This window comes from Vanellus vanellus (assembly GCF_965231255.1).
Source record: "Vanellus vanellus genome assembly, chromosome: 1".
In the NCBI taxonomy this organism is placed as follows: Eukaryota; Metazoa; Chordata; class Aves; order Charadriiformes; family Charadriidae; genus Vanellus; species Vanellus vanellus.
The window spans coordinates 127,020,277-127,042,589 of NC_138905.1; the positions used below are offsets into that span (position 1 = coordinate 127,020,277).

Here is a 22,313-nt window from a genome sequence, read left to right on the forward strand (position 1 = left end):
ATAAAAAGAAAAGACGTGGGTTGCTTTGGCCGCTAACAGCGTTCATAACAGATATTTTGCCCTCCCTTTTCAAGAAGAAAGTCAAAATGACAAAACATTCAATAGTATTCCCCCCCCCCTCCTTTTTTTTTTTTTTTCAACTGGACAGAATATTGGGATGAAAATCCCAAAGCACAGAATCCCGTGGGAAGACTTAATTCTCCATGAACACGGTAAGCATCTAAAACTTGCCCGCTATCTTCAGCAGAAGCAGCAGAGCCACGACAATATACCGAAGCGGATATAGCGTACCGCATAGAGAGCGGGGAATGCTTACCTTGTTACACCATCTCGTACTGGTTAGCAGTAATAAACCGGGACAGACAGCATGCCAGCAGCATCCCGATCAACTGTTTCGGACAAGAACAGAAGTAGAAGTATTGTTAAATTAAATGAACGCAGAGCAAATGAGAGGCCGTGGTGAGCAAAAGTTTCATGTTCTGGAGTTACTACACACAACGTATTTATGCCTTATTTTAAGGAGCACTCTCATCAGAAAAACAGCATTAAAATCTTTCTTCGTCGGATCTTCCTCCTGATGTTATTAGAACGTATTTATTTGACGGACAGCATGCCTTTTTACTGCTTTTCAAACCCGTTGCCGTTTCCTGGCCAAGCCAGAGGTGGATGGGTAAACTGGCAGAGGGATCGACCCACCACCGGCTGCGGTTCACTCGCAGGCTCCACCTGGGGTCCCTCGCCACCACCCACCACCACCGAGCGCCGGCGGCCCCCCGAACTTTGTTAACAGCCTGCTGGGGAAAAGTTTCCTGATGCCCCGGAGTGGTTATGCTTTCTTTACAAATGATGCAGCACCGGAGAAATAGGCATTACAAATCCATAAATAAATAAATAAATAAATAAATAAATAAATAAATTTCGCTATTCCCTTGGCTGTCACTCAGATTATTGAAAGCAGATCCCCGGCTGCCGCTCGCCAATAAGCACTCAGTCATTTCAACGTTTTGCCTATTTGCCATTTGTTAGCGTTTCCTGCATACGCCAACAGCGTTAATATACTATAAATATTTCAACCTCGCTTTTCTCATTTGGATGGGTCAATTAACTAACTCGTGAGCATATCCAGATTGTTACAGCTCAGCCCCGGCTATGGGGGTGAGGTGAGAGGGCCGTCTCCGCAGATGGACCAGCCTTCCCTGGACCTGGCTCCAGCCAAGGGCTGTCACAGCTGCTCCAGCCAGCTCGCCCGTGCCAGTGGGACACCACCTCTGCCTGTCTCCTTCTGCTGTGGGCAGAGTGCAGAGTGATGCTGAAGGGAGTGGTGCTTACGGAGGGGCATCACAACCTTTCAGCAGCAGCGGAACTCCCTCAAACCCCGCAGAGCATGCGTAGATAACGCCTGGATGGCTGCTCATCTAAAACGGTTCCTTCTAGTTCACGCTTGGGATAGCGTGTCCTTTCCCCTAGACCATCAGTGCTCCCTGTTAATGCGACCATCATTGAAATATACATCTTCTCTACCAGCCAATTGCTTGATTTGGGCTGGCATCAGCCCAGTCCAAGACCAAGCCAGGGTACCTCAAATCTGGATAAGCTGTTTTCTGCCCCTAAGATGTCAAGTTTCTGGTCAGGACACAGTTCACTTGCCAGAAATTTGCCACTCCCACTCCCTCTCCTGTTTCAGTGTACACCAGGACTGCCTTGGGATCTCAAAAGGGCTTCGAGTCATCTTTAAAAGGAGTGTGAGTCCCCACTGTCTCCCACATGCAACCCCTGATTTCGGCACCAAATGCCAAGGATGACACTGCCTTGGTTATAACTAGACGTGGGGCACAGATAATATCTCCCGACCAACCTCCAATAAAAACCTAAGCTACTAAGTTTTGGGGGCTTTATTTTCACAGTTGCCAAAAGAGATGTGTGTGCTGAAAACCCTCCTCGGCTTTGAAAATCTCACTTGATACCAAGAAGACATTTTAGCCATCTGGTTGCGTTTTTTACTAAACTTCTCTAGACAAGGCTTCTAACAGGAAACTTATTTGGTAGCTGGAGTGCTCACGCACTTGCCCAGGAGTCAACGGACCGGCGATGATGAGGATGCCAGCATATTCCGGCTGCACGCTTAAATATTCCAGTCACCAGGAGGATGATTTTATCAATTTGGCCATTTGGGAAGTCTTGCTGATAACTCACCACATTCTGCGGGTTTACTAGAGAGTCTTTAACACTCCCACTGCTTACTCGTGTTGATGTTTCTTTTGGAGAATAAGATTTCCATTTTGGAGAACGGTTAAGTGTTTCTCTGTGCTTTGACAGGCAGAACAGAGAAGTGCCTCTGGGTGGCCCTGTCCCACCCGCTTCGCTATCACTTTTCTGTGTTTGTGGTACCTTTCAGCCTTCTCTCACCTTCCCCAGTTGGTCTCAGAGGTTACTTCTCTGCCTCACTGCATTTTTCATTAAGATGAACTTCATAGCGTATTTCATCCTATTTATTTTCACTGAGCAAATTCCATCCCAGACCCAAATAAGTTTCTCCCTCATCCTACAATGGCAAACAATGTATGTCCATTCAAGGATGTCATGGCCTGTGCCATGAGGTACCTATTATTTCCCATTACGAGCACCCATATGATGGCCATCGTTGTTCCTGGCCACAATCTGCTGTTCGTATCAGGTTTACAAGGGGAAAGATGCTGCAGCCTGTACAAATAGGAAGCCATGGGCTTTTCTTTCCCCCTTCAGCTGTAGCAGACCTCCCAGGCTACCTTTAGTTAGGGATTCTTCTGTTTTACACAGGCTGTAACTCTAATAACCAGTGTGTCTAAGCTTTGCAGCATTTGCAGGGATGTGACAATGTTTTGATTTACTCATAAAATGAATGGCAGGTTACACGTGAATGCATCCTTCTGATCTTTGGCCCACTTATTAATTCTTGGCTCTGACCATATGCTGGTTTATGCATTTAAATGGTTATAGTACCATAATATTAAACTTCTGTAGTTCAAAAAGAATGGCATCCATATAGAGCCATTACATACACATTTTATAGAGCATTTCTAGCTATTACCAGGATACAGCAGAACGATAATAAATAGTGTAGAAGTACTTTGAACACATATAAACCCACATATTTTCCAAGGTGCGTAGACTTCCACATTTAACCGCAAGAGCACCGTCCCTCCTGTAGCCAGGAAGAGGCGATACCGTATTAAGTTGCTGATTTTTTCTCACGGTGCTCTTTCATTACAGTCATAACTACAGCCCTCCGCATTTAAATCAGGTTAGAGGCTCCTGGTCTGCGAACCACAAACGAGCGCTCTCCACCCCCCCTTGCTCTCTGCATTTGCTTGATCACTTGCAACCTCTGCTCTTCAGACGGGAGGAAGCCCCTTATCCTATTGTGCAGCAGGTCCCCGCAGCTCCTTTGAAAAAACAGAGAAATTGGCATAAAAGGGTCCCCACAAAGAAACTAGCTGCTAGAAGTTGCATTCATTTCCCTTCGCTCCCATTGTCTCTCAAGTGCCCCATCTCAACTTTTACCCACTTATTATTATTTTTTTTTTAAACAGTCCCAGGTTTTTGAGTGCTAAGATGCCAGACTTGGTTCTGCATTTGTATTCTCTCTCACTTTTCCCCTTTCTTCTCTCTTTTTTTTTTCCCAAGATTATCTTGGTCCTCTGAACTATTACACAGAAAACTGAGAGTTTGTCATGATATGTCTGGTCTTTCTGCAGGAAATTTGAAAATGCTGACAAATTATTTGGCTTTAGAGTGCTGGGAAACCCATATCCCTCAGGTGCGTCTTTACTACCATCCTGCTCTTTCCAGAGAGCGGAATGCAGTGCCTGTGTTGTTCATCTCTCCATGGTTTCTAGCAGTCATCTCATGCATATCTCAGCTCTGACCACTGAAATCCATCCACAGCAACTTCCTAGCAATCTCATCTCCCATCACAAACATGATAACTGGCTTTTTAATATAGTTATTTTGCAGGAGTTAACCTTGACTGGAAGCTGTCCTGCATGACATATTTATTACATCTTATTATCCTGAAGAGAAACTGGAGTGCAATTTGAATTTCCATTTTATTTTGGGTCTTGGTATCTTCACCATTTCTCACTCTCTGAGAGAATTTCTATAAATAGAAATGTGTTGAACTAACTGGGAATTCATCAGTGGATCAGGTAAGCTAAAACTAGATATTTTATCCGTCACAAATAATTGTTTAGTTGAATGATTTACCTTGCCATATTCTCAATGTGCAGTTCTTCAAGCATCCAGGTTCCCTGCCTCTATATTAGAAGACAGCAAATTTTCCATGTCACAAATCGCTTACCTGAGTGAGCCTCTTGTGCTATGCTATGCCTCTGGCACAGGTCCTATCTCCATGCTGGATCCACAGTGATTAGTATTTCGAAGCAACAAAATTCGTCTTATATTAGATTTCAAGTCACATACTGGATCCCGATACGGTTCCCTAACCCTGGTGGCAAGGGGTGACTGAGGTCTAATCCTGTGCTAGGGCCAAGTCTCAGCCTCCCTATACTCAGACAGGAGTTGCAGCAGACAACGTGGATGATGTCTGCACCAGAACTGCGTCCAAAGTCGGGCAGAGCTACTCACATTAACCTTAACAGTAAAGAGAGCAGGTGGATGCTGCACGGTAGAGAGGGACTGTAGCCACATGAGAACATATCTTCAAATGACGGGAACCGTGCATGCTCAGGAACTGGTTTTGAGCACATGGAGAGTGCCTGGCTTCCAGTCCTTTGGTACGAAAGGAATAATTTTGCCTTAACACTGCACTGAGACTCCCCTACTCAGGGACTCTACTGCAACCACAATCTATAATACCCCCCGCCCCCCCAAGCCCTGCCTTTTGTGTCCCTTAAGCCAATGCCTGCACTGCAGTTTTATCTAGGCAAAACTCTTCATCATCTATGCCGCTTGTGTAATTTTATTCTCTGCTGGGAACAACACAGCGATCATTTTGCTGCTCTGAAGAGCACCTGCTAAACTGAAATTATTCCAGCTGGAAGTCAGCATTGGCATCTGATTCCAAAAACAATCAAATTGTATTTTATTATTATTATTTCAAACCCGAGGAGCAGTGCAGAGAATGTCAGCAACACAGCAGTTTTTTTTAACACTCTGACTCTGATTGGGAGGTCTGTGCCAGGCCTGTACGATGTGCAGTGCCATTACATCAACTTTCCCTGTTTCTGGGAATCAGCACATTCCCCATGCTAGTCAACACCTAACAAATCATGTGAAGGAAAGGCCCTTGAGCATGCTTTACTGTAGAAGAGCAACATGATCTAATTTGTCTTTTATTTAGATTAAACCTATTCTCAGTAGGAACAGCGAAACCTCGCCTACAGCTGGAGCACTGCCTGGCATTACTGCCAGCCACGGTTAACCTGAAATCAATTTGTAAACACCGTCCCTAATTGGGTCCAGCAAAACAGATTAGGCAGTAAATTATAACTGGCCGTCTTCTATTCTTCACACCCCGGGAGAGCTGCGTTTTTCTCCCCTGCATCCCTTCCCGTCTCCTTTTTACGCATTCGCAAACACCCCAAGCGGCTGGATATCTACTCCGAGTGCCAGAGCCTTGCGCTTCGGCAAGGGAGCGACATTCCCAGCTGGCAGCACGGCGCACACTGCCACCAGGCAGCGCGAGCTGCCAACGCCACATCAAAACATACTTCGGTTTCCACTCGGAGCTGCGGCAGCAAAGTGCCTTCGCCCTCCCTCCCCATGCTGACTGCCGCCTCTCACGCTGATCTCGCCTTGCGCCAAAGGGCTCCCGTCGCAGGGGCCACGCTCTGCCTGCACTGCCCGCTTCCCTTCCCCCTGTGTCGAGCTCACAAACAACTGATGACCTAGAGTAAACATCCTGGCATGTGCCAAAATACGAACAATTCCAGCTTGCATGCTTCCTACAGTCTCCTTCCCAGCTGCAAACAACTTTCAGGCAAGATAAGATGATGGTTGCCTATCGTACGTACACTACACCTATTAGAAGGCTTTCAGGTAGCATTGGTCCCGACTGAGGCATTTGCCCCAGCAGGATATGAATTGTAAAATTGTACTCACCCCTTTTTTCTTTTGGATAGTTTTACATGAGGCATTTAAAAAGATGCTTTATAGCCTTCTGGCTGTCTAGAAACTGAACTGAAATAAGAGCTCAGAGTCCTATAGCATCAATCAAGTCATAACCAAGAGAATTAGAGTATCAAGACAACCGTGACCATTCAAGAAGAACTAGAATAGCCTATTAAAAAAACCCAAACAAAACAACCCAAAACTCCCCCTGCTCCACGCACCAGCAGCTCCAGACTAGTGGTTTCACTGCTTCTGGATCCCAAAGACCTGACACCCATGCACATGCTCTGGGTGGCTGGCAGTACGATAAACCAATGTTTACAGCCACATGAAACAGGATGACGGGCCAAATCATGGGCTTCTCACATCTCACACCTAGGCTACAAGGCATCAGCCTTCCAGATATGCCCAAGGCAGGGCAGTCAGCTGGTGGGAGCCCAAACAGTTTTAGGGCTCCCTTAGGTTGTGCGTATGTTGACCAAGAGGACATGGTGGCCATCTTCCACAAGGCTTGAGGGCATTTACTCAGAAGAACCTGGAGGCCATTGTAACTGTTGAGCAAATAAGGCTTCAGAGAGGTCAGCCAGGCATGGACTGACCATGTGGGGCAGCAGGGGCAAGAGGGCAGCCACAGCCCTCCCATTAATTCACGTGCCCATCACCGGCAACAGCACTGGAAAATCTTTTTTTTCCAGTGCAGCACAACGTAAACCTACAGCTTGCTAACTGAATTAATGAGTTTTAAGAAGTCGACAAATAATTTTTCCTAGCACCTCATTTTTTCCAACCACTGGGTAAACATAAGTCATTCAACAGATATATTCATATTTTCAGTGTTGCCTCAGGACCCAGATTTTTAATATTGTGTGAAAGAAGCAAATGAAAGTTGCATGATCGTTTTAGAATATGACATTTGCAGTTGTACTACATACTCTTCGCAGACAGAAGGCAGATTGCCTCTCAGGTAGAAGCGACTCAGGCATCACACACGTCGCTGTGTGGTTTTGCTGAACCATTCTGCAAGCACTTTTGCGTTTACCCGTGTTTCCCTCTCTCTTATTTTTGCATGTTTCCAGGAGAGTCCTTGCCATCACACATGAAGTAACTAGTATAAAAGAGCATCTTGTTCAAAGACGCAGGTGTTTTCCTGCCCCTTATTGATCAGAAGATTCTGACCAGACCTTTAGTTTCCCCAACTCCTGTCTAGGTAAAGGTAGTTTGAATATCAGGGAGCACCAAACACCTTCTTAGCTCTCCTCATGTCTGTCCCATGCCAAACTACTTTTGGGGGAGGCAAGGAGTTGGTTTAATAATCTGATTTTGGCATACCTCTGCTCAGTGTTCAGTGCTAACAGGAAACAAAAAAATTGGCCACCAAAACCTGGTGCCCTCTCCAGGCTCCAGGTTCAGGATGGAGAGGCCTGAAGGCACACTTTTATTTGAATTCTAGACTCCTTTAAGAAAATATAAGAGTGATTAGAAGATAGAAGCCTATCCAAACAATAGATAAGCTATTTGTCTTCTTAGCTGTTTATGCTCCATTTAAGCCAATGTTTTATTGGGTTAACCTCTGTTTGACCCAGTGGAGGGACAAGTTGTTTTCCTTGAGCTAGTCATTAGCTCAACCGTAACTGATATTCCCAAGGAGAAACTTCATTTAAGTTGAAAAAAAGAAAATCAATGAACAGATGACCTCAGGACTAATGAGCATGCTGAGTTCAGTCCCTTTCCATAATCCTTCCTTCCTTGAAGTCTGGGTAAAAAAAAAGAGAGAGTGGAAAAAAAAAATGGGAGAAGGGAAGCATTTATGCAGTTACCTGTGAGAATGCAATCCCAAAAGCCACTCCAGCTATGATTCCCATATTTGTCTCCATAAAACTGGTCACCAAGTCGTAGCAGCCCTGGAAAACAGACATAATCATTCCTTGTACTGACCTTCCCTGCCACAAATGCATACATACAAATTTCTCATTGAAAATGAACTCGTGATAGACAATATTTTTGCTGTAATTTTCAACAATGTCACCTTTTTATTTAATAGCAATTCTGAGTGAATGATGGAAACGTATTTTGGTACTTTTAGAAATTAAATGTGATGTTGCACTCATTTTTATAGGTCTCACTAAAGAAAGTCAGTTCGCATTGTTTTGAAAAACATTAACATAGCCTTGACCTGAAACCAAACCAGTAACAATATAAGGTAATGTATAACATAATACAGGTGTCATAAATAAATAAATGCTGCTGATCTCCTAGTACTCCAGATATTTAATACAAGCATGCTTCAGGCATCCAGTGAGGCACTCTGCTTGCATTTGCCTTTCAAAGGACACCAGGCAAGATACTGTGTAGTATATAACTTTAAACCATGTAACAAAATTATCAAGGGATTTCTATGAAGTTTCTTGGTTCATTTGCTCTTGGACATAAAATTCCCTGTCCTGCTCCCCAAAGCCAATTTTCTCACTCCATCAGCTGACTTGCTTCCTTGTGCCTCAATTCACAGCCCACACCGGGGCCAGAAGATTCACACACATTTCTGCCCTTCTCTTGGATAGGGCTTTTTGAGATGTCCCCCTCAATATGATAATTTTCAGCAAGTTTTTCCCCTCACCTACTCTACCCCTCAAAAAAGCATTTGAAATTAGCTTTCCTAGTTTGTGCTGTCTAAATGAATCTAACCAAGCGATGCAAAACCTGAAGAAAAAATGGATAATGTTTATTTTTTCTTTCATTACCAACCTATCTGTCCATACAATCCAAAGGCACCTCTTGGCCCCTTTTGCCATGCTTCCTCACACGACCAACACCACTCTCAGTGTAATGCCAGTGCCGAGGCATTTTATTTAATGTTATAACTTTATCCACTTACCAGAAGTTGGAAAAAACAGAAATAACGGTGAGTTCCCTTTCCCAGTTTGGACTCCTGTCCCCTAAGAGAGAATTGTCTCTGCATTTCCCCTCCATCCACACCCCCCTCACTTCTGCGAGCACTTTAGGAACTCTCTACATGACTTCAGAGCATTAGATGCTTGTAAATACTAACAGCTAGAAGGAAAGGATGATGTCCTTTGTTAGAGACAGGCCATTCATGAACCAAATTGTATCATGTCTTTAACCTCTTTTATAATATCAGAAGACATTTTATTTAATGCTGAGAGTAATGAAGTGGCAAGCCTAATGGTAGCTGAGGACAGCTGTAATTCAGTTCTGAAATGTTTAAGTGTACATATTAATCCTTAATTACGTCTTACAACAGTGCACAGTATGTCAGATTCAAGCTTGCTTGTTTAACACATCAAGCAACTATAGTTGTGTGTGTCTTACATGTTACGAAATGAGATTAGATTTCTCAAGCAGTGCTTTCATTCTGTCTGACATGGCTTAATGTTCTCCCAGCTCTTCTGAAATCCGTTCTCTTCAACAGCCTTCAAGCGAGGCAACATCTAACAGCAATGGTAATTTGAGGGAGACGGAATATCTCGTTAAAAAACCATGCAAGTGAGAGAGTTTTGATCACTCTCCTCATTTGAAGGCTGTGTTTTCCCAATCACAATAATCTGTTTCCTGAAGTACATTGCATAAATACGGTTTAATTGCTCAGTCCTTACTGTCTCACAGAGTGAGAGTGCAAGCAGCACCCAAGAGTTGCATATACAGTACAGAAGTATGTGAAGCACTGCGTGCGCACATCTGGGTGGTGATTCAGAAGACAGAAGTGACAATTTAGCAACTATCCGATCATTCTTGACTCCACGCATCTGTTCCTTTACTAAGATTTTAGAGAGAAGTATTTCTTGAGGTTTGTTGGTAATGAGCTCTGAAGATTAAAAGCACTATATGAACACTAATTAGCTAATCCTAATGACAGCTTTTAAAGTTAGGTATTAGTCCCAGCTGAGATGAAGAAACGGACAGACTAAATGATTTACCCAAGGCCACTAAGCAAGTTAGTGGCAGAGTTGGCAAAGAAATTCCAGGAATGTTGTCTTTTAGTCCTGCAATTAGATCATTAGTTTAATCCTCTTTGGATAATTCATCATCAGTCCTCAGAAACTGCTAGTAATTTGATTAGCTCATCACAAACTTGTCTTACTGACAGTTTTGCAAGATCCACCAAAAAGAAGTGCTCCAAATACACTTATCCACAGGAACAGTAACAAGGGTCTTCCACAACACAGACAATATGTATTTTCCTTTTTCTCCAATGCACAAAGAGCAAAGTTCCTGTTTCCAAGATGAGCAAGGGATGTGGGTCAGAGGCAATGACATTTGCTTCCTATCTGCTGTGAAAGCATAGGGCCACACAACATTTCCTCCTGCTTCCTTTTTATTCCCGTGCCCCTTTCAGAAACATCTCACCTTGTTCAAACGTTCGGGACAACTCTGAGATCTCACACCTTCTAAATAGAAATCTTTACAACCTTTGATTACAAATGGCTATCTCAGAAAACGGGACACAATTTTTCAGATGTCACGGGACACTCAAACTTCCCCATGGTAATTCAATCAAGTCACTAAGTCAACTGCTTCCTGAGGAATCAGCATTCCTTTTCTGTCAGGCAAGCTGTGCATTTGAAGGAGAAATGCTTAGGAGCAAGCATGGCTGGAAGTGAGCGAGTTACTAGCCCTGGACTAGCACAAACTCATTCATCCCTCAGCTGCTTCCCACAATTTTGCAGGCATCCTTTGCCAAGAGGAACTTGCAAGCGGACGGGGATTTCTGTGCGCATGCAGCTCATGCAGCGCAAGCCTGGCACGTTGGGGAAACACCAGATCGGTGCTGGGAATGCAAATGGCAGCTGCTCAGTTATGCAGCCAGGAAAGGTTCAGAGTGCATGACCACCCTGAACTGAAACAGTGGGACCTGCTGGTAAGTACCAGTCACACCAGAAAGCTTTCCTGCTGGGAAGGTGGGCAGAAGCAGGGGCTCAGGGTGGGCTGCCCAGGAGGCACTCTGCTTGCAGGGGATGCTGGCTGTACCGCACGTCCCCTAGATCCCCCTGTCCTGCCTCTCACCTTCTTTCCAGTACTACAAAAGTTACTTACTACAAGTTCACAAAGTGCAACTGACCGGAGTGGCACTCAAACCAGGACACCCACCAAGATTGCTGGTGGGAACTGTGAGTTTCGTAGATGGATGTCACTAATGTTCCACATACGTCTGCAACAAGTGTCTCTCACTAAACTATTACAGAAAAGAAAGGCTTAGTGGAAAGTAATCCTCTAGTATCTTTTTTTATTAGATGCTAGAGAATGTTGTCCACTTGACTGATTTTCAAAGAAAGATGCTTCAGCCTGTGCTCAGCCACTGCTCCAACCTCATGATTCACAGGTGACTGAGGTGAAAAAGGCAGAAACAGAAGACAGACAGGCATTTCCATATTTCCCCAGTTATCTACTCAGGACTTTTATTTATTTTTTTAAATTAAACTCTGAAAACAAAAAGAGAAAAGAAAATAATCCTTAAGTCTGACTAAGCTATGCTGCAACTTAGCTTGGTGATTTGGCCACATTATCATTCCTTTTACCAACAAACTGTTGCCTCTCTTGCAAATCTCAAGTGAGAAAGAAAGAATTGATGATGCACCTGCACTTAAAGCAATAAACTGAGTTGTATTTCTGCAGTGCAGTGTCTGCTATATATGCTGCATTACTTCCTCTTTATTCCTCCCTTTCTTTGTGTTTTCTGCACTTTTATTCTCCAATTATTCCTTTTCTTCCTGTTTTCCCAACCTGCTTTCCCAACCCCATTCTGCTTTCCCAATCTGCTCCTTCAGGTGACACCAGGGGAGGAGTCACTTTGGCTGCGCTATCCTTGCAGCAGCACATGTTTGAAGATCTTCTTAAGAGTCACTGTAAATGTACCAGCAAAGCACAATGTGTGTTGTCCATCACCTATGTTTCCTCCATTTGGGATGACATTAATCTTCAGCACTGAAATTACTGTATGAACATCAGCAAGAGTATGCTTCCCTCCACCTAGCTACATCTTTCTTTGTCCTCAACAAAACCCCACCGCGTTCAGCAGGAGTGAGCAGAGCAGCAGAGAAGAGCTAAGTGACCTAACCCTCAAGGGGAATCGTGCGCACGTGCCACTTGTTCCAGCACTGCCTCTGTGTGCAGCGCCATACCTCAACCTCTGGTGTTGAGGTATGTCACTATACCTGGTCATTTGAGAAAGAATTAAAGCTTAAAGAATTTGAAAGCAAGTGGGTAGGCAAAGCCTGTCCTTACCATCACTCTGGCCCAATACACCCGTTATCAACCAACCATTTGAAACAAAATGCAATTGCAAGCAGCCTTATTCTCCACTGATGTACTGGATGGTTTCATAACAACTGTCTCTGGCACAAGAATACTGGTACCTTCTGGTTTACTTTAGTGGCAGCCACGGTCATGTTGCGCAGATCCTGAGTATTACAGTCACTGGAGTTCATGCAACAGCTTGTAGGGATGCCGTGTTTGAAGAAGTAAGGGCTGGTGCTCCAATTGGTGTAGCTCTGAATGCCACAGCAGCTCAGCTACGAGGAATGAGAGGCAGTTTTAAAACAAACAACTAAACAGAATTAAAACTGCATCGTCACTGCCCACTCAATCACAATCAAAACAAAGGCAGATTATCTCCAGTTTTGAAAAGTAGATACCACCCCTTGCCCCATTTATCACAAAAGTATCAGGAATGTCATTTACAGAAGATGGGAGCAGACAACCTACTAAGAAAAAGGTATTTTATGAGCAGAATTACTACTTGTAACATTTGACAAAGGTCAAGCCATAAAGCCATCTTTTTCAGTTGAAGGTCTGTTGGGTTTTTTTTCATTTGTTGGTTTCCTTTGCTTATTTATTTGATTAAAGACGATCCTGGAAATTCAAGATAGAGCCTCACAATGCAGTAAAAAAAAAAAAGCCTTAAAAACCCCAAAGCATTACGTAGAATTACATGTAACACATACAGGGTTAAACTAGTACAAATTGCTAAGGTTAAGTAAGCCTCTCTAACTCACCAAAATAATTTCTAGGAAAATTCACTGAGACATGAATAGAAGGAGACCATATGTTCATAGAATGTGTCTATGAAATCAGCTGAAAAAACGTAAGTTTGGAAGGATGTTTTGCTCTAGATGCTAAGCTAGAAGGCAGTCACCCAGAGATAGGCAGTATGTGCTGAATTCCCTACATGAAAAAGGCCTATAACTGCAGTTCCTGTAAAAACAGAGCTACAAGTAAATGAACATTTTGCTACAACAAAAACATCAGACGGTTACTCAAAACTGTTTAGTTTAGCCAACTCCAAGGAATCAGAAATTCAAACTAAGGGTTAACATTAGGCAAACAGACAATGTGATGGCAGAATATACTCAGTTTAGATCAGCACAGTAATCTGCTAACCCAGAGACGCCAGGTTAGAGCCACAGTTTCAAACATGCTGAGGGGCCCTACATAACAGTTGTAATTTCTAAATAACGTCTAGAAGTCATCAATACAATGACATTAAAATTTCAGCCATTCAGCAAGTTACAATCATATGAAAAGCAAATTGGCTCACAGAATCTATGGTGAGCTATGAGGATACACTCTTGCTATGGCATAGCTTCCTGTGGGAATTTAAATACGAATGTTATTGCTTTGTTGTAGTCGGTGGACTTGGTCCCTTGTGGTTGGCACTTGTGACTATTTTGGCCATGCTGTGTCATTTGCTCATGCCCTGTGCCCTGCTGGAAGGCAAGGCAACCTCCCATTGCCTGCCACCGCAGGCAGAAAGGGTCTTTCATCGAGCACCTAATCCATCCCTCCCACACAGCCGGAGAACAGCTTCTATTGCCCACCTCAGCAGCACATTTGTCCACCTCCTTTTCCTGTGGAGAAAATACACTCTGTTTCTCCCCTTAACTCAGCAGGTCTCCCTTGCAAGCCTCTCACTGTACTTGTGAAGAGAACAGCTGCAGTTTATCAGCAATACAGGATGCTAAATTATAAAATCCTGTCTCATCCAGCTAAAATTTACAACATTTCATAATCCTATTGACAGATTCCCTTAAGAACACTTTGTTCTTAAGGGATAAAACTGCCTCCTAAACCTAATTCAAGATCTGGGACTACTAACAAGCAAGTGACACAAGCCCTGTCTTTATTGCATAGCTTGTTCATTAAAGCTTAGGCATCTTGGACAAGCATACCAGTTGAAATACATGTTCTTTAGATCAGTTTTGCCAGCCTCTAATTTTGCTTTTAATATACAGCTTGCAGATTGAGCCATCCACACTTCATGTTCTGTGATCAAATCTGAATGTATGCTTTGTCTCTCTTTAGTTATTAATTTTTAATATCTAATTTCAGACTTACACTTTCCTGTACGTTATCCACCGCATGGCTCCGCTCATCGTTCTTGTTGTAATTCTGGATTGCTTCAGTATATGTCCTAAGGAAAGTATCCTTGATCTATGAGGACGAGGAAAAAAACAGCCCACATGAGCAACAAAAAGCATAACATCCGAAGCAGTCTTCGCAGGAAGCAAATGCATTTCCATACCTAACAAGGTACCCAAACTAGCCCTTCCCACTCATTTTTAAGCGTGTTTTCAGAGCTGGCAGAGCTCCCTCTTAATTCTCAGGAGTCACTCACATCATTTTTCAAGTGGGATCTACCAGACATAGAAAGAAAACTACCCAAGCAAACTGATACATTTTAAAAAACAGAAAATGACTTAACCTATAAGAAAGATATCTTTTGATGCTTTTTGCCCAAACCCTTTGCTCCAGCACCAAGTCTAAAAGAGGGCGTCTCTTTGCTCATGGATGCCTGGTGGGAGCCGGAGCTTGTGCAAACTCCTTGGTGACAGAAGCCAGTGACATCAAAAGAAGACATGAATCCCCTGATGAGGTGCCAGCCCTCATCCCCAGCACTGAAGGTGTTTGGGCAAGGAACAAGAGGTCTCTCAGCTGGAGAAGGTCAGGCACATCACCAGGAATGGCACTTTGAATGCATGGTAAAGGGGTTGTGTAGCAGATGATTTGGGCAACCCACATGGCTGTGGCCTTCACAAAAGGCTGCCTCTCCCAAAAGGGAGCAGCAGCCTGACGCCGAGGCTGCTGCAGGTTAGGCCAGATGAAATGGCAATCCTCAGCAGATGGACAGGTATTTCAGATCAAATTAAAATCTATCCACCACTTGCAAGGGTAGACATCAGAAAAGCCTATAGCAAGGGAAATCTCATGTTAAAAGAGGAGACTAGAAAACCACTTAATACAAAGAGGAGAGACAAAACGGGTCTCTGGGGTTGTCCTGGTTCAGCACTAATGGCATGTAGGTCCATAGACTTAAAGCCAGAGATAGACCTGATTACAGTGGATAAAGCAGAAGTGCTACTACAAATCTAGACCATCATCCTTTTTTAAAGCTTCTTCCTGTCCCAGTTTCCTACCTCGCTCCATTTCTAATCTCTCCTTATTCTCAGGATAGAAACAAAATCCCATCCCCCATCCTACTCCCCCCCCCCGAAAAAAAAAAAAAAAAAGAAAAAGATTTACAAAACATCAAAACATCAACTCTGGTCTGATGCAGAAGTGCTCTCTGCCTTTCATAAACAAGCACTTGCCTGGCTGAAGAAGCTGTGTTTAAGAAAAGTACTTAAACTATCTTGCAGCCCTCAGCATATGTAAAAGAGTAAGAAGATCTCACACGATGGACACACAAAACCTGATAGCTCCACAGTAAATTATCAGGCAGCTGAGGCCAAGAGCTTTGGCTAAATCCCTTCATTTGGAATCGCATCAGTTTTTAAGAGCTATACATGTTATTGTTGCACATCAGCCACATCCCTGCAGATGCGTATGGAGCCGCCAAGCTCAGCGACCTACACATTTTCCACACGCCAGAGAAAGTCTCAGCAGCTCCTGCCCGCGAAGGCACTGCCATGTGCAAACTCAGCACATTTCCACCTACCTCGTGGCGAAACACAAACCCTGAAATGCCAGCCACTAGCTCAGCCAGGAACACCAGGGACAAGAACATGGCATACTGAAAAGGAAGGAGGCAAGAGAAGTCAGAACGTGACAGGCTTTTGTCTCAGCACAGATACTGCTCAGTTATCACATAAAATTTAACTTTCCACTTTAGCCACCCTTTAAAGATGTTAGTAAACCAAAGGTCTTTTGGAAGCAATACATAGGTTATTGCCTGAATATATTATCTGTGTTTATACAACTCACAAATCATACCTTTTGACTAATTACTGGCTTTTCTGACACTTCTGCTCCATCATTTCTTAGCATTCTCAAATAAAGTAAAACACTCACATGCCAGAGATGAATGCAAGTCACTCAGGCTTTGATCTTGCAATAAAGAATACAGACCCTCGATGTTTGTATGGCACTCTGCTAAAGTAAATAGGCTTCTCCAGGTGTTTTGGTTTATCTGTCTCACTGCTAGCCTGGGATTTGCTGCCGATTCCTGAAGTTTCTCCAATGAATGAACTGAACCACTGACTTCACTGGAAATATTCTCACGGTAATACTAGACAGATGCCTCAAATACTTTGCTGAGCCATGTTTGGCTTTAGGAGCAGCATTTGGATCTGGAGCTAAATAAACCTTGAAAACAGCACTTTCAGTGTAGACATTCACAAACTATTAAAATTGGATGTAAACAGAAATAAAGAAGGTAAAGAAAAAATGCAAAGTGGCATGGTAAAACTTGAAGTTGGGGCTTAATCTTCTGGAGGGAAAATTACTTTTTTTTCTCCACATGCTAAATAACAGTTAATTAAAAAAAGGAAACATTTTAAATTAAATTCAGTCCTAGCAGGATTTAGTGGAAAGAGGGAAATTTATTTTTAATGGAAGATTGTTGGGGAAGGGACGACAACAGTGAAGGAAGAAGCAGAGAAATAATTCTCTACAATTAATGCAGCTGTCAAATTACTGCCTGTATTCTGCTCAGGAGAGAAAAAACGTTTTTAAATATTTCTTATGTGTACAATAAAAATAAAACCATGTCCTTGGAACAGCACGTGCCACCGTAAGTGGCATACCTTTAAAAAAGTTACATGACTTGCAGAGCAACTAGCAGAGCCTGAATTCCTATGGATTTAGATCTTCTTTCACCTTTATCCCTTTCCCATCTGGATTGCAGTAACTCCGACAAGCCTCTACATGTGCCCTGACAGCACATCACCAGCAACAGATAGCAGCAGTTCGCCTACAACAGCGTTAGGTACGTGCCAGTTGGCCACCAGCATATACCTGCTGACCCATCTGCAGCTGCTACCTCTCCTCTACTGTATCATCAATTGAGGAAATCAACTCTCTTTAAGATGTCCTTTTTACAAATCCAGTTCAAATTGGATAAGAATTGTCCCATCTCCTTAGAAAATCAGCCCCAAAATACTGTAGCAGGAGATGCATTGTACTGTCAAGCCCTCTTTCACTCAGTGCTTCACAAGTGCTATTTCCACCCTTCAAATCACTACACATGTAGGATTTTGCTCCTGAATATTCCTAGAAACAGAGTTTATCATATAGGTGTGCTTAACCTATAGTTACTTTGCATTTTAAGGTGGGTTGGAAAACTCAGAACAGAGAAACTTACAGGGAGAGAGGTTAAACTGGACTGAGAGATAGCTGCTGTACTTCTACTTAGTGTATATTGAGTCCATGCTGCTTTTGAGAAGAGGACAACCATACCATACAGAGCTTTGCTTTTGGGGGTTGACTTGTTTTATTCTAGTGAACATTAGAAGGAAAAGAAAGGCTGGTGTGCTTTTAGAAGGTACCAACTATTTTTGCCACAGATTTCACAACAGTGTTAAAATGACCCCTTTAAAATAGACTTCAAATGAATTTTACATTTATGACGTTTTGGACATTTTTAAGATTATTAATATACCTATCTATCTGGCTCACAGAAAAGCAGAACTACTGTAGAATTACTCACAGAGTAATTCGTCATCAACATTTCACCCTGCTCCCAACCACACATGGGCCTGTATGCTGTGCGGTAGCAAAATTCATTCATACTCAATCAACAACTGGTTTTGGCAAAGACTTTTTTTCCCCCTTCTTTGTCCAAAAGACACACGTGTTGAACATTAAGATCAATAAAATAGAGCTTATGTGCCTAAAAACACACATTAACATCTGGTGAAGCTTGGCAGAGGGTGGGAGGAATCTCAGTGCATCAACAAAACCTCTTTCTCTCTTGCTTAAGGCACTTTGGCATGCTTACCAGTTTCAGCATCCATGGGCTGCCACGACAAGTGGCAAAGCAGCCAAAAAGACCGAAGACAATGATCGTGGTACCCGTCCCAATGAGCACATAGGGAGCGTTGGTGGAGTTCTCAGCGATAAGAGAGATGTATGTGCCAAGGGTGAGCTTGCCCCAGACGCCGACTGCGAGAAGGATAACCCCTGTGATCTGCAAAGCAAGAGGAGAAAGCCATCAGGAGCTATCAGGGAAGGCATCCAAATTCTATACACGGTGATCCTGAAGAGATTCATTGGTGGTGTTGTGTTGGTAGAAGGAAGCCTCAAGACTTTTACTAACTCCAGAGGGATGGACAGAGAAAATTAATTTCCAGCATCTGCAGATGCTACGTTAAGACTGCCACTGGAGGACAAACATCTAGGACTAATCACCGCAAAGCTGACGATTGCCAAGGGAGGATGCAGTGTTATGCCTGCAGGATCAGGCTTTCTGCTCCTACAGCACACTGAGAGAGGTGGCCAACTCCATCACTTATCAAAGTCAACAATAACCACTGCCACTTCACACCTCCTGAGTTTTGCCACAAAAGCTGCCTGAACCACAAAAAAACTACTGCTTGACGTCCCATCCTTCTTAATGCCAGTTTCAGGAACATGAGCATCCCTTGCAGTGCATTACTCTGGCAAGTGAGCCTTCCCCCACTCCCCAGGCTATACTGCAAGCTATACACTGCCCCTGGCTGTGCAGAAGCTTTCCCCTCCTGACATGGGGTAGGAGGACACCAGTGGGCCCTGGGAGGGCCCAGCCTCTTGCCTGAGATGTGCAAGCACCATGCCACAGGGCAGCTGGGACATGCAGGCTCCCAGCACCAGCAGGGACGTGGGGGAAGCCCATGTTGTGTCATACACTGACATTGAGCAGTGGCCAGAACAGGGATGATGCCTGCACCATTTGCTGATCATCACCTGATGCTGACACATCTGCTTCAAGACTGTACACCCATAACTCATTCCCATGGTGCGGCCAAAGGTGGGACATAAAGGGTCAATCCTGAGTGCCTGCTCTGAAAATGCTTCCTGAATTCACCCCAAACCTCTTACTAGCACCTCCAGGCCACTGCCGAGAGGGAGGAGCAGAAGAAATGACCTGACAGTATTCTTTTGTTCGCTTTCCAAGTTTTCTCTTGTGAACATATTTATACTGTCGTGAAATCTTGAAATTCAACACTGTTACACCAGGGTTGCCCTGCAGTTGTTTGTGGAGGGGATCCTTGTTCACAGTTAAGTTGCTCCTAAAAAATCCCAGCTGAGCTACGTTGTAAGATCTTTCAGCTACTTTTCATACAGGTTGATGTGAATTAATTCAGAGAAATCCTTCTCAAAGCTAAAAAGGAAAGCAGCTTTTTGGCTTTTTCACCTGGGCTGGCTCAAAAAGGACTATGCAGAGTGCACCCCCATCACTGCCTTCCCACTGTGCCCTTTCCACCGTGCTGCTGCTCGGCACTAGCAGGCAAAGGAGCCCGTCCTTTGCTCGACCTGCGCCTGCGGCGGTGGCAGCAAGTGCTGCTCCGGTGCAGCATTTCTCCCTCTCCAGAGACGGAACCGCATTCAGCAGAGCTGCTGAATAATCAGAGCCACCTAAGGAAAATACCAGCAGGAGGGAGGATACAAAATAGACGCTCTGAAGAAACATACAGGGGGAGGGATGCAGGGGAAGAAAAGAAACCACACAAAGAGAGAATAAAGAGAGGAGACCTGACAGACAAAAGCAAATTAACATGTCCTCAGAGACAGGAGATCCTTTCTATACCAGAGAGAAAATAATCTCACCTGGCGATTTTGACACTTCCCAGCTCATCCCCTTCCTTCCTCAACACCTCCCAGAGCTGTTAGGAGAGACATGTCCCGACTTGGCTCCCACTCAGAACACACCTGAGTGCAGCACTGCCAGGGAAACCCATCACATCCCTCTGTCTCCCTAAGCTTCCCCTGCTCCCCAACCAGCTATGGCAGCTGTCAGCATTTCTGTCACACCTTTGGGACAGGATTAACAGGGATTTCTGCTCTGCTGCCCACGGTGGCAATAGGAATAAATCCAGCTCCTGTCCATCTTTCAGTGCAACTGCGTGAAAAGCGCTGATTCCTCGCTCTTGTACCCCACCAACTAACAGCTGAACGCGAAAAAAAAAAATCACCAAGTAGCTTACCTACCCATAGGCATCAAATGCCTCTACTGAGTTTGGTCCCATCCACACACAATGCTATCTTCACCTTTCTCCCTCTTCTCCCTAACAAAAGCCTTCTCAGAGGGTGCAGATTAATCAGCAAAGTCCAAAAGTGAGCAGTGAGGAACTCGGAAATCCACAGAACAACTTTTGGTTTCTCGCCTCTTGTTCAACAAAGAGCTGGTTTCTGTGCCTGAGCTGCTGAAAGTTTTACCGCTGTCCCCAGGGAGAAGTAAAAGCAGCCTTCACTGCCAAACTGAACAAGCAGCTTCACATTTGAAAGAGGACTCAAGCCTTGTAATAAAGAGCATTTTTAGTTGGCTGTTTGAAACAATTGCTAACCCTTTACTATGGGTTTCCCCCTGTCTCGGGGGGGGCTATCCAATTTACAGTACACACAGATTTTGGAAAAAAGGAGCAAAGCCTCTTGGTGGCTCATTCCCCTTCTGTTTCTTAATAGACCTCTGATTTACATGGCTTTAAAGAAATCCCACAGTTCACGGTGAGGTCTAAACCCCCAGTAAGTCTGGCTCTGTGCAGAGGGGATGGGACGTTTCCACGAAGACATGCTGCAGTTGCGCCTTGGGTGGCAGCAATGCTGGCTGGAATTTCGCTCACGAAGAGGAAAAAACAGAAAACTTCCCTGCAAACCTTTTCGTGACCTTTATTTAACAGAGCACAAGCACTGGTATGACTAATGCCTACCTCCACCCAACGGCAAACCTTATTTCCTTATTTACAAGATACACTTTTTATCCCTATCTCTCTGCTCCATCATGCAATCAAGGGAACAATCAATGTACTGGCCTCTTGTTTGGTTTGGTTTTTAGGTCTGTTTTCTTTAAAAGCAGGAGGCACAAGAGCAGACAGAAGACCAGGATAGCACTGGCCTGAAAACAAGGCAGCAGGAATACACACTGCTCCTGCTACTCACCATCACTACATGAATCTTCTCCTACCTTACCTCTGGCCCTAACAGGCTGTGGAAATGAGCCCTGTATTGTTGTACATGATTAACGAAGCAATTCCTGCATTTGATCTGAGACCACCAGGCCAGCCTAATTCTGTGTCCAGCGTGACCTGTGGGGTCAGGCCCAATAGGTGATGGAGGTCCATTCGCATCTGAAAGGTCTAAAAGGAAACTCAGGGCACCTCCTGCAGTGCACAATCTCTCCCCAGTTTTCCCCACTCCCTTCCCACTATAATGTTTCCCTTCAGACCATGATAGAATCATAGAATGGGTTGGATTGGGAGGGAACTTGAAGATCATCTAGTTCCAACCCTGCTGCCATAGGCAGGGACACCTTCCACTAGACCAGATTGCTCAAAGCCCTGTCCCACCTGGCCTTGAACACTTCCAGGGATGGAGCATTCACAACTCCTCTGGGCAACCTGTTCCAGTGCCTCACCACCCTCGGAGTAAAGAATTTCTTCCTAATATCTAATCTAAATCTACCTTCTTTCAGTTTGAAGCCATTCCCCCTCGTCCTATCACTACATGCCCTTGTAAAAAGTCCCTCCCCATCCTTCCTGTAGGCCCCCTTTAGGTACTGGAAGGCTACTATAAGGCCTGCCCAGAGCCTTCTCTTATCCAGGCTGAACAACCCCAACTCTCGTCTTCATAGGAGAGGTGCTCCAGCCCTCTGATGATCATATAGTTCAGTGGCAGAATGGAAAATGATTTGGAAATCATCAAGATAAACAGTGGCAGATAGACATATGGATATGATCGATACGTCTTCTCCTGGAGATGTACAAAATATTTCAGATATCCTG

At 44.1% G+C, this 22,313-nt stretch overlaps 1 protein-coding gene across 1 annotated transcript in view; it reads right to left on the minus strand.

Moving 5' to 3' along the window:
- Window positions 1-22,313, minus strand: part of TSPAN7 (tetraspanin 7) — a 106,934-nt gene that overhangs the window by 1,144 nt on the left and 83,477 nt on the right. The window contains exons 2-7 of the mRNA XM_082494149.1: window positions 18,335-18,523; window positions 16,055-16,129; window positions 14,455-14,550; window positions 12,477-12,632; window positions 7,926-8,009; window positions 317-389 (exon numbers count right to left, since the gene is read on the minus strand). Of these exons, the coding sequence (XP_082350275.1) occupies window positions 321-389; window positions 7,926-8,009; window positions 12,477-12,632; window positions 14,455-14,550; window positions 16,055-16,129; window positions 18,335-18,523 (669 nt within the window). The 3' untranslated portion in view covers window positions 317-320. The remainder of the gene's footprint in view (window positions 1-316; window positions 390-7,925; window positions 8,010-12,476; window positions 12,633-14,454; window positions 14,551-16,054; window positions 16,130-18,334; window positions 18,524-22,313) is intronic.